Consider the following 18025-nt stretch of genomic DNA (forward strand, 5'->3'; position numbering starts at 1 on the left):
TCTTGATATTTTATAAAGTATTTTATATAACTGATTGAAACTTGAAGGCAAAAGTCAAAATACATAGAGAAAATGAATATGTAAACTTTTGGTGATAACATTTGATCATTAATATTTTATAGGAGATGTGACATTACTGTTGGATTAACCCTCGTATTTATGTAGGGTTTTATGTAGGTTTTTATGTAGGGTTTTTTTTTTTTTTGTACATCCAAAATATTGCCCATGTCGTATTTTTCTTTTCATTTTTAGGTTATCATAAAACTCATGGACTTATATCTGATCACTGAATAATACACATGCTGAATACGATGGAACCGATTTTATGGATTCCAGTGATTTTGGCTGGGATGACCTCGTGGTTATACATTTTATCAGTCAACATTCCAGAGTTAGGCACAAACACTACTCACAAGTTGGTCTTTTTCTTTTGGCTGCATATAATCTTATTTCTGAGACAAGCATAGCTAAATTTATTAAGGAAATAATATTAAAGTGTTTATAGGTCTATGAATATAATTTGAATTAAGCATAGAATGTCAAGCTGTTATATCTACTTTTAATTGGAAAATATGTGGAATATTTAAAGTTTTTCAAAATTCCCTTATTCTTTAAGGATACAGTGGACCTTCACTTATCCGGACTCACTAGTTCCCAGTCAAAATCATCCGGATAGGTGAAGTCCGGTAGCCTCAATGGCCTTGATTTTAGTTATGTGGCCTTTCATACCATTGTCAATAGTGAAGAATGCTGCTTTATATCAATATGTTTTATTGTTTAAATAGTAAAATATGCATTAGTCCGGATACCCCAATGGTATTTGAAGATTCACTGTATTAAAATAGTGACTTTTTGTGTTTCAACGCTTAAATGTATCTGATTTCTAATACATGTATAAGATATAAATCAGAACATGAGCATTGCCTACACTTGTTTCATCATGTATAGAATTATACTTATTGAATTGAGACATCTTTGAATTACAGGAGTGAACTGAAGTTCCCTACCTCATTGGAAGATTTACAGTCGGTGTCCAACCTATTAATGATGTACAAAGAGGAACACTTTCTCTATGTTCTGGTTTTATTCTGCAGTGCATATATCTATAAGCAGATATTTGCTATCCCTGGATCAGTTTTCATGGTCAATATTTTATTTTAAAAAATCCTCTCTTACTAAAATAAGAAGATTTGAACATTCAGAAGTATCTGCTTTTTAAATCTAAATCAATAAAGGTAATTTTTGTGTCTAATTTTAGAATCTGTTGGCAGGAGCGTTGTTTGGGGTGTGGATATCCTTTCCTCTTGTCTGCTTCTCACAGCGACAGGGGCCACATGTTGTTACTATCTGTCTAAATACTTTGGCAAGCAATATGTCATGAAATATTTTCCAGACAGAATAACATATATGCAAGAAATGGTGAGGCATATTTTTTTTTAAAAAAAAAAAGATCAATGATAAATTAGGAGAACATATGTGTATAAATTGAATTGATCATATTTCTCTAGAGTTTGCTTTTTGATTGTCAGTTGTCATTCATAAAATTGTTAATTTTAATGTAATTTTTCAACTATTGTCCCAGAAGGGAAGAGGATGCAATGATTGTTTGTATACATGTTCTTGATTTCAAAAACAAATCAAAAATGTCTTTGTTTTATTTTTACCACCAACCCCAACAATTTTTATGTATGGATGTTATATGAAAACCTAAATAATTACTAATTACAGGTAGAAGAGAGTTATGACAGCTTGTTTTTCTTCCATTTATTTCTGCGAATTTTTCCTATGTCTCCAAACTGGTTTTTGAACCTGGCTTCTCCAATACTCAACATACCTGAACATATGTTCTTTTTCTCAGTATTTATAGGTAAGTGGTAACACATATAAAATACAGAAAAGAAAAATAAAATAATTATATTTCTGTTAACCAAGGCTATGTAGTATGTACTGGTTTAAATGCTCTAAAAATTAAGAATAATACTTTCAGGTTTGATGCCTTATAATTTTATCTGCGTACAGACGGGGAGCATGTTGTCTCAAATCAACAGCATGGAGGACATCTTTACAACAGGAACTTTTATTAAGTTGGCAGGGGTTGCTCTAGTAGCTCTTGTGCCAAGATTTATTATGAAGAAGCTAAAGAACAAAAAAGTTAAGTCAATGTAACAAATCATTGTTTTAGATGTAATCAAATCTTCTAGTGGGGTAAATATGCAAATGAAAACAAGCTTTTTTTCAAGAGTGATGATTGACACATCAGAGGTGAATGTGCATCAATATCCACAAAGACAAAGCTATCTTGAAGATTTTATCAAGTTTCCGAGAGATCATTCCAATATGGCTTCCGTGTGAAATAAATTCCGAGAGTTGCGGATCGACAATAAAAAGTGACAGTGTTTATGTATGAATAGTAGCTTTAAAGGGGATTCATTAAAAAAATACAATATTCACTGACTTGAACAAACTCGGTAACATTGCTGTGGTTTAAAGATGTGCTGTATTGAAGACTTCAACGATTTGGCAAAAGCTTCTGATATACACAGCTTCATCGCAATCACTGCGTATTGAACACTATTATCGATGAAACAGATGTAGATAAAATTGACATTTTTTACGTGGCTCATTTGTTATTGCATTTACACATCAGTAAATCCTTCAGTACTATACATATAACATCCCATTGTGGTTTAGGCATTTTTGCATTGAACATATAATGATTTTATTTTATTTCATCTTTTTGATATCATTGACAGCTGCTTTTTAAATAAAAAAATGAACTCGTAAATTTACTTACCTTGTCATTGGTCATTTGAAAAATTATTTTGTTAAAAAAACATGCTGATTGTACATATAAGTACTCTGAAGTTGATATTAAAAAGATGCTTGAGTTTCTGATTGTCACTATCTATTTGGTTTTTGGAGACCAGGTCTTCCAGCAATCTACTGGAATTCCCATGGGTACCAATTGCGCCCCGTTATTAGCAGACCTTTTTTTGTATTCATATGAAGCAGAATTTGTTCAAAATCTTATACGTGAAAAGAAGAAAACTGTTGCTGTTGCCTTTAACTCGACATTTAGATATATCGACGACGTATTGTCAATTTACAATGGTTATATCCCGGAGAGCTTGAAATTGAAATAAAAGATACCACAGAGTCTGACACATCTGTTTCATATTTGGATATTTTACTAGAAACAGACGTTAATGGTAATCTATCAACCAAGCTTTATGATAAAAGTGATCACTTAAACTTTTCAATAGTCAACTTCCCTTACTTATGCAGCAATATACCTTCATCACCTGCATACGGGGTATATATCTCTCAGTCGATTCGATACCCAAGAGCATGCTCTACGTATGAACAATGTCTAAAAACGAGGTAGGTTATTGACAAACAAGTTGATGACACAAGAATATCAGCAGTCTCGTTTGAAGTCGTCATTTCTTCAGTTCTATGGTCGATACAATGACCTTGTCAGCAAATACAATTTATCATTGAGTCAAATGCTGACTGAAGTTTTTCATACTGATTGTTAGGCCATTATTTACACACTGAATTTTCGACGGATTTTTCCGTTATTTCCCGATCATAACAAGGAGCACACCGCGGGTGTGACCGGTCGGCAGGGGATGCTCACTCCTCCATGGCACCTAATGTTTTAGACGTCCGTGTTTGCTCTACTCCAAATTTGTATCGTTTCATTGGATTGAATACTGTTCTTCATATTTCACTTAAAATAATGTTCGTTATCTCCATAGATTTCAATTTAATGATCTGCAAAAGTATTCACGCTATCCAGTTTTTACTAGATTTATTTAAGTAGGAAGGAATGAATCCCTTGATTACATTTTGAAGTATATGTTTGACGTCAAGGAAAACTGAATGGGTCGATTCTTTGTGTTCTAACTTAAATCACTTCAAATTTAACTGAAACAAAATTTCCTGAATTTTTAATGTCTATGAGCTCCTCCCCACCCCTCAACCCTCCTCTGGTCAACAGTATATTAGACCCTGAGTGAATACAGCTTTTAATCTGATGCGAGCTTAAGGACCATCCCTGTTTGCAGATGACCCTCCTCTTTTTGTATATAGGCATGTGAAAAACAAATTATATCCATTAATAGCTATCCTTTACATGACAAATTCAATACAGTATACATAACTTACTCAATATACATGAAGTGCATGTATGATTTTGACAAAAAATATAAATGAGAATTTAAATACATGTAATAACTCTTATACACTTTATGTATTATTTCTTTTGTTAAATGTACATGACTACAGTTAAAGTTCGACTTCATACATTTTGTAAATGTACGCTTATTTAAGGATGCGTCATATATCACGAAAAATGTATTGAACTATGAAATGGCAAATGTGTTGCCACCAGCAACAATTAAATTTGCTAACTTAATATTTCAATGTTAAATTTTAATTTTAACTTATTTACCTTATTTATGTAGTTCGTATCAGGCAGTCGATAAATGTATGTACCAGTTCTAAGCGTTCTTTCTTATAGTCATTCTTTATTTCTTCCTAAACTGAGATTTGAAAGCAACTTTACGACGTTCAAATAAACATTTGCAACATTATTGTAGATAATGAGTTATATAATAATAAAAATAAATAATAAAGACGATTTTTGAGTACCTTTTGTCCTTAAGGCAAAAGTTAAGACTTGCAAATTAGAGAATATATTTGTGCAATACATGTAGGTCCCATGCAAACTATTTTCAATTGCCAGTTTGGTAGCATCGCATTAAGCTCTTATTACTTTGTAGCCTATATATTTCACTTCTTTCTTAAACAAGACACTAAAAATTTTCATATTTAATAAACAAGAGGCCCATGGAACTTAACGGTCATTTGAATGTCCGACATTGTTATGGTGCCCAAACAAAGCTGAATTTATTTCATGTGAGGTTGCTTTCATATAAACTTTACAGTTCGTTACCTTGTTGGGTTCATGGACTGATATTCAAAACAATATCATGTCGACGAAAACCTCTTTAAACCTTGTAAATGTAAATTTACTGATTCAGACATTTTTTGCCAAAGGTTTTTTTTTATTGTATACTGCTATACAAAACAGAGAGATTGACCCAGAGGGACAAGATTTGAGATAATCTACACTTTATCAGGAAGTTTATAATTAATCTTTGTTTTTTCTGATTCTTTTATATTCAAAATCTCTTAATTGCTTCACAAGTAACGCATTATTTCTTAATTCAGTCAGTTATATTGCTCTCACAAAGAACATATCAGTTACTTGGAAACTGAGCTAAAAGCAAAGTGTGACGGACGGACAGATAGAACGACGGGGTGACAAATAGAAGGACGGAGGGACAGAAAGATGGACTGAAGGACATTTAAAAGGACGGAGGGACAGATAGGAGGATGGAGTGTTGGAGGGACAGATAGAACGGAATGATGTAGGGACAGATAGAAAGACGGAGTGATGAAGGGACAAGGACGGAGTGACGGAAGGAAAGATAAATAACGGAGGGACGTATAGAAGGACAGAGTGACGAAAGGACAGATAGAATGATAGAAGGATCGATAGAAGGACAGAATGACGGAGGGACAGATAGAATAACGGACGGACATATAGAAGGACAGAGTGATGAAAGGAAAGATAGAAGGACAGAAGGATGGATAGAAGGACAGAATGACGGAGGGACAGATAGAATAACGGACGGACATATAGAAGGACAGAGTGATGAAAGGAAAGATAGAAGGACAGAATGACGGAGGGACAGATATAATAACGGACGGACATATAGAAGGACAGAGTGATGAAAGGAAAGATAGAAGGACAGAATGACGGAGGGACAGATATAATAACGGACGGACATATAGAAGGACAGAGTGATGAAAGGAAAGATAGAAGGACAGAATGACGGAGGGACAGATATAATAACGGACGGACATATAGAAGGACAGAGTGATGAAAGGAAAGATAGAAGGACAGAATGACGGAGGGACAGATATAATAACGGACGGACATATAGAAGGACAGAGTGATGAAAGGAAAGATAGAAGGACAGAAGGATGGATAGAAGGACAGAATGACGGAGGGACAGATAGAATAACGGACGGACATATAGAAGGACAGAGTGATGAAAGGAAAGATAGAAGGACAGAATGACGGAGGGACAGATATAATAACGGACGGACATATAGAAGGACAGAGTGATGAAAGGAAAGATAGAAGGACAGAATGACGGAGGGACAGATATAATAACGGACGGACATATAGAAGGACAGAGTGATGAAAGGAAAGATAGAAGGACAGAATGACGGAGGGACAGATATAATAACGGACGGACATATAGAAGGACAGAGTGATGAAAGGAAAGATAGAAGGACAGAATGACGGAGGGAGAAATAGAAGGACAGAGAGACGGATGACAGAAGGACGAAGGGACGGGAGACAGATAGAAGAACAGACTGACGAAGGACAATAGAAGAATTAATTGACAGAGGACAGATAGATGGATGAAGTGACGGAGGACAGATAGATGGATGGAGTGACGGAGGGCAGATAGATGGATGGAGTGACGGAGGGCAGATAGATGGATGGTATGACAGATAGAAGGACGGAGAGTGGCAGAGGGACAGATAGAGGGCTGACGGAGGAACAGATAGTATGGAGAGATGTTTGCTGTGTCGGTTAGAAGATGTACAGAGCTTAGAACGATTGCTGTAGTACAAATCCAACTAAATAAAATTTTCTGATTTTTATCAGAGATTTTGTAGTGTACTGCTACACCGAGAACTCCCCCTGACTTTAAGGACAAAGTTTTAAAAAATCTGAATCAACACAACACTTGGAAGTTTTTAGTAAGACTGTGATTTTCCAAGATTTTTTTTTTAAATATTATCACCCTTCTTTTTTTTAAATTGAGTTTGACAATAGGCTTCACCCATTTGTGTGATTAGTATATAGATTGTTGAAAAAATCTTGTACAGCGTCTTCGAAATTGAGGTAAAACAAGATTAGGAATAGTTATGGTCATGGTGAATCTCCTATTATGGCCTTCAATTCGACATGTAGATTTTATTAATTGACAATATTCATTTTTATTCATAAGTTGATTCTCTATATACAATGTATCCCGATGAATTAGAAATAAAAGATATCACAACCTGAACATCTGTTTCGTAATTTGATGTTTTCCTGGAGAAAGACTTTGATGGAAAACTAAAAATTAACAAAATAACAAGGATGAAAAACATATTTGCAAAGTTTTCGAAGACATCAGAAAAACTTTCTTTCATAGTGTTGATTTAAATAGAAATGTAGATCTAGTTGATAATTTATACCCTTATACCCATGAAAAATAATCAAAGACAAACTGCCAAATTCTTAAATTTATTTTTTTCAGTAAGACAAACACATTTGTACAAATCTAATTAATTTCACGCGCCCTGTCTTTTAAAAATGAAAATATGTTATATATGCTAAAGTTACGTATAGGTCCTACGGGTCGGGTATAATGTAAATATAAACATTTTGTAAATTCTACGGTCGATACAACAATCTTGTTTACAAATACAATCTGTCATGAGGTCAAATGTTCATACCAATTGATATCTTCAGATTTCATCAGGATGTGAAGGTCATATAAGGTTGATTGCTGTCATTAAATTTTATAAGTGAATGAGGTCGGAAAACCTTGAAAAAAAATGAGCTAAACGCATAATGAGGAAAAGTGAGATCAAGATCCATAGGAGAGTCAAGGTCAGAAAATAGCATAATAACATAATTCTATTGTTCTCACCAGTTTGTGTTAAGGTTTATAAATATATCTTTAAAAATCTTTGAAAGTGAGCTAAGTACAGAATGTGATTGACTGATAAACCGAAGGACAGAGGAATGGAGAGACAGAAATACAGGAATGTAGAGACAGGAGGACAGGAATGGAGAGACAGAAAGAGAGATGAATGGAGAGACAGAAGGAAAATGGAATGGGGAGATGGAAGGAAATGACAAATACTGTATACCCCAGCCATATTCATTTTGGGGCATAATATAATTACATAATAAAAAGTTGTCAATGCTGTTTTATTGATACATAAAGAAAAAAACAAGAATAACATTTATAAACTAAATCGAATTTGAAATACAGTTCTTTTTATATGTTCATCTACCACATTAAAAATAAACAAGCCGTGCTTCAAACTAATCAACCTTTCTTTGCTTTTACAACTGCGTGATATTTATCATCATTATTAACATTGAACATGAAAACACATTCATGAAATCACACAGAATATCTACCTATAGGTATAATGGGGTCTTTTTCCAAAATACAAGTACTGTAACACTGTGTTATTAATCGGAAGATTACATGACGGCGGCTTGCTAGAAAAATGATACATGTAAGTCGTCAGCCTATCTTTCTATGTTTTAAGACCATATTCTAGATTCCCTAAAATTTGTAGCTTTGAGAAGGTGAAATAAACTGAAGCTTATTGTCAAAGACCATTGCAGATCCCCAAACTTTTCTTTTCCTAAATAGCATTTTATTGATTTCTACAAATTTTTACTGATTTACACAAACTTGACGTACAAGTCAGTGTTTCATTGAAAAATGATAAATTTATGTTTACAAATAAGCCAGCAAGAATTTTATTAAATCTTGAAGTACATGTACATGCTGTTATCCTGTTTGAAAGAGTTTATACAGTATGTACACACATATGTTATAATATTATAAATATTTTCTCTTCCTTCAATACTTTTTTGATCATTTTATCTTATTTTGGGGTTTTGTGACGTATTTATTTTTCCATAGAAAAAACATGTTTGTCCCAAGGTAACACTACTTTTAAAATCGCATAGTTAATCTTTTCTATTAAATTACTTATCGTTTATATATTTAAAATGCCGTGTTCTTCTTGTGGAGGTACCTCTTCTTCTTATCGATATTTTCAATAAGTGTTCAACGTTTAGCAATGAGTCTACAGAGAAGCATATTCGTTTAAGTATTGTTAATTTCACGACTTTTTAATTTATCAGATCATTTAGGTATTTTTAAATGGAATTCTTTTTCTTCTTTGCTTGAGTTTCTGATTGAAAATATCTATGTGGTTTTTGGAGACCAGGTCTTTCAACAATCTATTGGAATTACTATGGGTACCAATTGCGCCCCGTTATTAGCAAACCTTTTTTTTGTATTCATATGAAGCAGAATTTGTCCAAAATCTTGTACGTGAAAAGAAGAAAACACTTGCTGTTGCGTTCAACTCGACATTTAGATATATCGACGACGTATTGTCAATTAACAATGGCTATTTTCATTCTTATGTCGATACGATATATCCTTGTGAACTTGAGATAAAAGATACCACAGAGTCGGACACATCTGTTTTATATTTGGATATTTTACTTGAAAAAGACGTTAATGGTAATCTAACAACCAAGCTTTATGATAAACGTGATGACTTTAACTTTTCAATCGTCAACTTCCCTTACTTATGCAGCAATACACCTTCATCACCTGCATACGGGGTATATATCTCTCAGTTGATTCGATACGCAAGAGCATGCTCTACGTATGTACAATTTCTAAAACGAGGTAAATTATTGACAAATAAGTTGATGAAACAAGAATATCAGCTGTCTCGTTTAAAGTCATCATTTCGTAAGTTCTATGGTCGATACAATGACCTTGTCAGCAAATACAATTTATCATTGAGTCAAATGCTGACTGACGTTTTTCATACTAATTGTTAGGCCATTATTTACACACTGAATTGTCGACGGATTTTTCCGTTATTTCCCGATCATGACAAGGAGCACACGGCGGGTGTGACCGGTCGGCAGGAGATGCTCACTCCTCCATGGCACCTGATCCCACCTCTGATGTTTGGAGGTCCGTGTTTGCTCTGCTCCTATTTTGTATTGTATAATGGACTTTTGAGCTTGAATACTGTTCGTTATCTAGATATATTTCATTTGGTGTCTTTATTTAAACAATAAAAATGGCATTTGTTACATTAATTAAATATTATGAAATATTCAGATATTGAAAATGTTTGAAATTGGTTTTAAAACAATAAAATTTTAAATGGTACAGTTGGAGAAAGTCTTCATTAATTGTTTGTATCGTTCCGTTTATTATGATATTAGCTAGATACTTTCCAAAAACCCCAATATTTATCAACTAATTTGGAATTAAACGAATTATATTGCCCCTTTCTGTTAAGTAGTTAGAGTTGATTCCTTAAGTATAACTGAATCAAAGTAGAGAGAGTTGATTTCATAAGTCTAACTGAATTAAAGTAGAGAGAGTTGATTTCATAAGTATGACTGAATCTAAATGAAAACCAGAGATTAGGCTTGGAGATTTCTTAAAAGAGTCGCAATTTCCTCTTCAATGTATCTCTTTGCTTCTGTGAGCATCTGTTGTGACTCCGAAACAATTGTAAATTTTCCAGATGTGATACAACCCCGCTCTAATATCGAAATGGAAGACCCAGACACCGTTTGACATCGTCTTTGATATTCTTGTTGAAAGGCCTGAAATCAAGAATTAATGTTCATGTATGTTCATTTGTTTTTTGTTTGTCTTAAAGAAACATAAATAAGTATTCTAATATTTTATGTATTTCTAATAAGTACTCTGATGTTGATATTAAAAAAGATACTGGAGATCTTTATTGACAATATCTATGTAGTCTTTCGAGACCAGCACTTTTCCAGCAATCTGTTGGAATTCCCATGCACACAAATTATGCTTCATTATTAGCCGATCTGTTTTTATATCCCATTGCAGAATTTATTCAAAAACTTCTGCTTGAGAAAAAATGAAAGTTTAGCTGAGGCCTTCATCTCAACATTTAGATATATCGACGACGTTTTATCAATTAATAATAGTTAATTTCATTCAAATGTAGACTTGATATCAGTCTCAGATTCAATTCGTAAGACCATACTCTGAGTACGGTCGTTCTTTAAACCAAAGCAGCTACTGACAAATGAGTTAATGTTGCTGGTGTTTACAGGGGTCCGTGTTTTGTACCTGTTCACTATTCGAATTCTTCACTAGATTTATGAAATTAATGACTGCTCGTTATCTTGGCTGTTCACATTGATTCTGTTTTCAAGGAAATATACTTTCTTTATTACAGTTATGTTAGAAAACTATTCAATGGTTACGGGATGTTTATAATAGAAAGACCGTGTCAAACATTTCTATTCTGAAACATTCGAAATTTGAAAGAAGTACAGTTTGTAGAAATTTCCCAAAAATAATACTAACGGAATATCACTTCTCGAACATTATGCTAAGAAGTAATATTTATGACTTCTTTTAGCATTACTGAACTTTACAAAGAGGTAAAACGATAATAATTTCGATCAGAGAGCTTATTTCTTATCCATTCGTTATTCCCTCCCACGAATATATTAATTAACTTATGACATAGTCATTAAATTTTTAAAATTTGTCTTTAATATAGTTGTAAAAAAGAGTAATAAGACAAAATGTTTTTACCTCTTTAATATTTCTTTTTGATTCTGCAAATAAAACTATGGTAACTTTCTCCAGCAATGAAGGTGTGTTTCTGGTGAATTCTACAATAGCATCGAGCAGGCCCTTGGCGGCACGATCTGGAGGGTAATTATAGGTCCCTGTCCCAAGAGCCGGCAATGATATAGAGGTGTGGTGATCTTGTCCAGCTTTTTTCAAACATTCCATAGCAATGTCCCGAACGTCCTTACATGTAACAATGCAGTTCTAATTCATTATTTATGATATATTATCGTTTATGAATAGAAGTCTTCACAAGTGCCATCATGAAAATGTATACATATTCTTGTATTCGAATCTGCAATGACACTTTAAGCAAAAACGTCTCTATTCCTTATCAATGTTAAAGGTTTAGATATAATAAATTTCGATAAACATTGTACCTTTTCGGGTTGATCTGAAGAATTCGGCAGACAAGCATGATACACAGCTTTACACTGTAGATTTCCCCCTGCCTCTGTTTCCACTACTTCTCCATATTGCATTCTTCCGTTTGTCTTCTGGACAAGTTTGTTCTGGAACTCACCTCCTCCTTTCTCGAAAATAGCCTTAGCAACAGTTGACTGTGCTGCTGTAGACGATGTAACTGTGCTAACAGAGTTTACAATAACGTCCCCCTAAAAGGTAAAATATAACTGTAAAAATATACAGGAAAAAATATATCTGATTCCGAAATAAATTTTTACTTTGGAAATGCTGATTGTTTTAAATTATCTGCCCTCACATTTTTTTGTACCCTGCTTTCACTAATGGGGGGATATTAATTTGGGTGTGTTTGTGCGTCCGTCCGTCCGTCTGTCTAGCTGTCTGTATTTCTATCTGTGTGTTACACTTTCGTTTCAGGGCGATACCTCAAGAACACATTAAGCTTTTGCAATGCATATAATAAAAGTTGCCGGCAGACTTTACATGATAAATCTATAAGAACTGTTTATAAAGGCTAAATTAGACCCCATGTGTTGTGTAAAATTTTGACAATATCGAATGTGTCAAGGAGGAAAAAGTGGACGTTATAAGGACAGTAGAATTCTGTGATTTTGCAGACAAAGCACAAGTATCTGTTGGTCAAACGAAAATATATATTTATAAAAGGGCAATACGAAGAGAATCCATACTGATATTTACAATAAAAAATTCTTTCATTATAAGATCGTTAAAGATGTTTACAGTAATGGTGGGAAATAAAAAAAGAAATAAAAATCGCCCATCCGCCCCAATTTTAAGCAAATTCGGATGGAAATCTAAACTTTAAATTTATGTGACATTAAGGCTAAAAGCTGAATAGTCAAGCTTGACATATTTTTCTTTCTCCATCTGCAAAATGTTTCCATTTCTTCCATCCTTTACTTTTTTTCTTAAGCGGGGGACACAAATTCTCGGAATTAGCTTTTTAATCTGACATGTATCAAAAAAGGTCTGCTCAAAATTACTTACCTTATCTTCCTCTATGTTTCCTAGCTCCATCTTTATTTTACAGAAAGTTTTCATGTAAATAACGCTACGAGTCTTTTTCTCTATTTCGTGAAGTTTTCTTTTTCCCTCTGATGTTAAGAAGTGATTAACAGCCTCCTCAGAAGCAGCAAATTCCCCCTTTTTATATTTGACAGAGCTTATAATAGTCTTCAACTCTTGTTTACATTTTTTTATACCGCTTTCGGTGCCTTTTGCAAGAATTCCATCATCCTCTATAGATAATGCCATAATGGAATCTTCCATTGAATTCCTAATTTGGAGAATTTCTTCAGCTTTGACATTTTTGAAAAATTCCTTTGCATCCACAGAGCAACCCCATTCCATCAATTCAGATTTTATCCTTTCCCTTAAAAAGCTCTCCAGACAGCTTTTTACTTGAATTTGTACATGTGGCAAACATGTAACTGAAAGCTCATTTACCTCGACAGTAATAATAACCTGCTTTTTTGTATTATTACGAAGGATTTTATACTGTTCGATCCATTGCTCTGATTCGAAGAAGATCTTTTCTACTTTACTAAGACTGTGGTTCATTTCAACAAACAATGCATTCTCCAATTCTGTTTTCAGAATGTCCATGTCACTTATTTTGCGTGCAACACGCAAGCAGTCATCGGTAATCAAATATGAACATTTATATTTTTTGAAAACCCCTTTGAAGTGACGAATGACTTCCTTTTCTTGTAAAAGGCATTGCTCGTTTCTTTTTAATGGTCTGGTCCACAAACGTTTATGATAATTCTGTAGACAATGACTGATATTTCTCTGCACATTCACGACATCCTCTCTTAACCCATGGAATGCCACAGTACCTGATTCCGCTTCATCTTCAAAGACTACTTCAACAGAAAAATCCTTCGATATTTCATCCGCGTAATGAATGACTTTCAGGTACATAAGCTGCTCTTTTTCAATGCTAAATGAATCTCTGACCACTTCATCATTCAGAATGGAGGATAATATGTCTCTTTCAAAGACTATTATTTCAGCTCCATGTCCAGCTAAGGACAGCTTCCCGTCAAAGAAAATTGAAATGCAATGAGGATATGTCATTCCTTTAAGAAATTTTCCAAGCTTTAAATCTGCAAAGGAAAATCTTTCTTCGTCAATGTCATGTTCAATGATTTTTAATTGTTCCCTGCAATACTTGTTAATAACATTATACATTTCTTCTAATTTCATGTTTTCCATTACACCTTCTTCCACAGATATTTCCAAAGCGCTGAAGTTACCAGGAATCTGTTTTATTGTCATTTTCAGGTCATCTTTAAGGTTTCCATTTATTGCTTTTAGACATTCTTGGTGTGCTAAGATATGTGCCAGGAACTTTGGGTTGAGACATGTCTCACTGACATTTTTCTCACTTTTTGTTCCTTTTAAGTTGAATCTGATCGTTGTGATCGGATGTGATTTACAAGACACAGCATGTGGTAGTATTGATGTTGACGCAAAAGATTCGGATAGACTTTCAGTGCTGTATCCTGAAAAAGTTAAAAATTATTATTTATAGACGATAGTGGCCAACTGGAAACTTAATTGAATGCCAAACAAGATGAGTTCATGTTTTCCATCATCAACTTTCCTTATTTATGTAGTAATATTCCGCCATCACCTCATATGGTGTTTACTTCTCCTAACTTATTCGATTCTCAAGAGCATGCTCCGAGTACGATCACTTTCTAAACAGAGGGAGGCTACTGACAGATAAGTTGATGTTACAGGGATTTCAACGACCTCGTTTAAAGTCGGCATATCGAAATTTCTATGGTCGTTATAATGATCTTGTTAGCAAATATACCATAATATTGGGCTAGACTTTAGCTGACTTGTTTTATACCATTTGTTGGGCCTTTGTTTTATACTGAACTCGAGTACGAAATGTTCCGTCTAGATCAATACATAAAGCTCACGGCGGGTGTGATCGGTCAAAAGAGGAGGCTTTCTCCTCCTAGGCACCTGATCCCACCTCTGAAATTTCCAGGGGTCCGTGTTTAATTCCCTCTTTGAAGAATTCTATTGTTTATAAATTTTTTTAAGATCGATCACTGTTCGTCATCTTCACCTTTTTCATTGTGGTATAATGTTTTCACTTCAAATAAATTTAAGTCCAGGCTTTTTGACATCATTGACATCTGCTTTTTCAATAAAAATGGAACTCGAAAATTTACTGACCTTATCATTGGTCATTTGCAAAATTATTTTGTTAAAAAACATTCTGATTGTTCACATAAGTACTCTGAAGTTGATATTCAATAGATGCTTGAGTGTCTGATTGACAATATCCCTGTAGTATTTGGAGACCAGGTCTTCCAACAATCTGTTTGAATTCCCATGCGCCCCGTTGTTAGCAGACCTATTTTTGTATTCATATGAAGCAGAATTTAATCAAGATCTTATACATGAGAAAAAGAAATCTCTTGCTGTGGCTTTCAACTTGACATTTATATATATCGACGACGTATTATCAATTAACAATAGTTATTTCCATTCATATGTCGACACGATATATCCCGGTGAGCTTGAAATAAAAGATACCACAGAGTCTGGCACATCATATTTCATTTTTCATATTTGGATATTTTACTAGAAAAAGACGTCAATGGTAATCTAAGAACAAAGCTTTATGATAAACGTGAGGACTCTAACTTTTCAATCGTCTAACTCCCTTACTTATGCAGCAATATATCCTTATCACCTGGGGTGTGGGGTGTACATTTTCCAGTCGATTCGATACGCAAGAGCATGCTCTACGTATGAACACTTTCTAAAACGAGGTAAGCTATTGACTAACAAGTTGATTTAACAGGATATCAACAGTCTCGTTTAAAGTCATCATTTCGTAAGTTCTATGGTCGATACAATGACCTTGTCACCAAAAACAATCTATCACTAAGTAATCTGCTGGCTGACGTTTTTCATACTTATTGTTAGGCCATTATTTACACCCTGATTTTGTCCGATATTTACGAATCAAGACAAGGAACGCACGGCGGGTGAGACCTGTCTTCAGGTGATGCTCACTCCTCCATGGCATCTGATCCCACCTCTGTTTTTGGAGGTCCGTGTTTGCTTTGCTATCGATTTGTATTGTTTTAATAGACTTTAAGTTTAAACACTGTTCGTTATCTCCATATTTCATTCAAATCAATGGAAATTTAGATTATTAATAATTATATAATAGTCCTGGCATAATTCTTATCAAAAATATCGATATACTGAATACAAGTCAGCAAGAAAAATTAATTGATGTCGAGTTAGGAAAAAACTAAATTGCTATATAAGCTTTTCTTAAAGATACATTTTCCTGATATATGTGTTTTATTCATAAATACAATGTCAGATTGTTTTGTATATACGTATAGAATTTCAGAAGCTTGCTAGCTTAGTAGGTAGAGCGCTGGCTCCATGATCGGAAGGTCGTGGGTTCATGCAAATCCCATCCGCGACTGACCAAAGTCGATGAAAAAAAATTAGTAGCAACTATTCCTTTGACAAGCGCTCGGCATTTGAAGTGAAAGTTGCGGGTCTTTCGGATGAGACGTTAAAAAACCGATGCCCCGTATCATAACAGGCGTTAGCAAGATTAAGATCCCTCGCTGCTCAATGCTCCTGAACGCCGAGCAAAGGTCTAAATTTAAACCCCTTCACCGGTATGCTAACGTCTCTATATGAGTGAAAATTCTTGAACGGAACGTAAAACAACATACAATAAATCAGTCAATCTTAAGTCGAAATGGTAGTTACCAGTGGAACCCTGCTGCCATTATCTTTCTCTTTGTAATGTAAAAGGTTTTGTCTGTCCTGTCCTGCCATCTTATCAATAGTACGGTGTGTACGGTGTGGGCTTAATTTGTAGCCTCTTTGCATAAATGGGACTTTTGGAGTTTTCTGGTACAAGGTAGTGGATAAACAGATGCAGTGGATTCTGGCTGCTAGATCTTTGGGTAAACCTTTAAATGTGTGTAGGGGATGACAGTTTGCGGCAGTATTGGAATCAATGGATTTGAGACTAAACTCAATATTGCCATCAATTGAGGTAGATGTAGTAATCAAGCATATGTTTTTTTATCATTGGGTATTTAGACAGTGGATTTAACTGATTGATGAAAGAAATTAGCTAACGAAATAAATGCCTCGAGTCTATCGAAGCACTCATTATAACGACCGACAAACTGACTAAAAGACAAACTTGCTGAAGGGCTTCAGAAGCCTGTTTTGTGTGTGTGTGTGTGTGTGTGTGTGTGTTTGTAAACCCTGTCAATTGGACACGTGCTTTAGACGGCACACGTTTAAATGAACACGGAAAAATCCAAATGAACACGAAATGGTGGTGTTCAGTTGGATTTTGTCATAAATCAACTAGAAAATGTCCTAGGATGCATCCCATTTCAAAAAAATGAAGTGTTAATTTGACCGGATGCATGAGATCTGTGTAATGAGTGTGTATAAGATGACCACCGATCCATCATTTTTTCTTCTCGGCGAGACTTACACACATTGCGAGTGCGCATGCTCGTTACATCAAATGACGTCGTAAATGACATCATAATACAGTACCCGTTTCACACTTAGTCATATACATGAGGACGAAGTAAACTTTGTAAAAGGTAAGTACAAAATCTGTAAATAAATAAATAAATTTTATGTACATGTATTAAATATGGCCTATGAATAAATGAGTAAAGATATGTGTCCATTATGACATTACGGCATTATTGTTTACTCAATAATTTTCCTACGATATGTATACATGTATATGCTGTATTCTTACAATGTACATCGTTGCATGATTGCAGTATAAATGGTTAAAACCATTAAACTAAAAGTTATTATTATTAATGTTAGTGAAAACATAAAGAAATCTTCTCTATATCTATGTCTCTGGGAAGGTAAACACATTCCGTATTGGCATATGTTGTACTCGCGGAGAGAAACTATTTCTGCATGTACGTGCATCTGATATTTCGATTTTTATTGAATCAACGTTGATCTTTTGAAATGTGTAG

At 34.3% G+C, this 18025-nt stretch overlaps 1 protein-coding gene and 1 pseudogene across 1 annotated transcript; one reads left to right on the forward strand and one right to left on the reverse strand.

Moving 5' to 3' along the window:
- The first annotated feature begins 309 nt into the window (after window positions 1-309).
- Window positions 310-2745, forward strand: LOC133173345 (transmembrane protein 41A-like; annotated as a pseudogene).
- Window positions 2746-10292: 7547 nt separating this feature from the next.
- LOC133173516 (uncharacterized) lies at window positions 10293-14628 on the reverse strand. Its single transcript, XM_061308501.1, has 5 exons — window positions 14598-14628; window positions 12981-14500; window positions 11930-12163; window positions 11511-11732; window positions 10293-10534 (listed from the first exon to the last, which is right to left on the reverse strand). Exons 1-5 carry the CDS (start codon window positions 14626-14628, stop codon window positions 10349-10351), a joined length of 2193 nt encoding a protein of 730 aa, XP_061164485.1. The 3' UTR covers window positions 10293-10348.
- Between the last annotated feature and the right edge of the window lie 3397 nt (window positions 14629-18025).

The sequence above is a fragment of the Saccostrea echinata genome, unplaced genomic scaffold (genome assembly GCF_033153115.1).
Source record: "Saccostrea echinata isolate AGI-Se365-2 ecotype Australia unplaced genomic scaffold, CSIRO_AGI_Sech_v1 ptg000056l, whole genome shotgun sequence".
Lineage (NCBI taxonomy): Eukaryota > Metazoa > Mollusca > Bivalvia > Ostreida > Ostreidae > Saccostrea > Saccostrea echinata.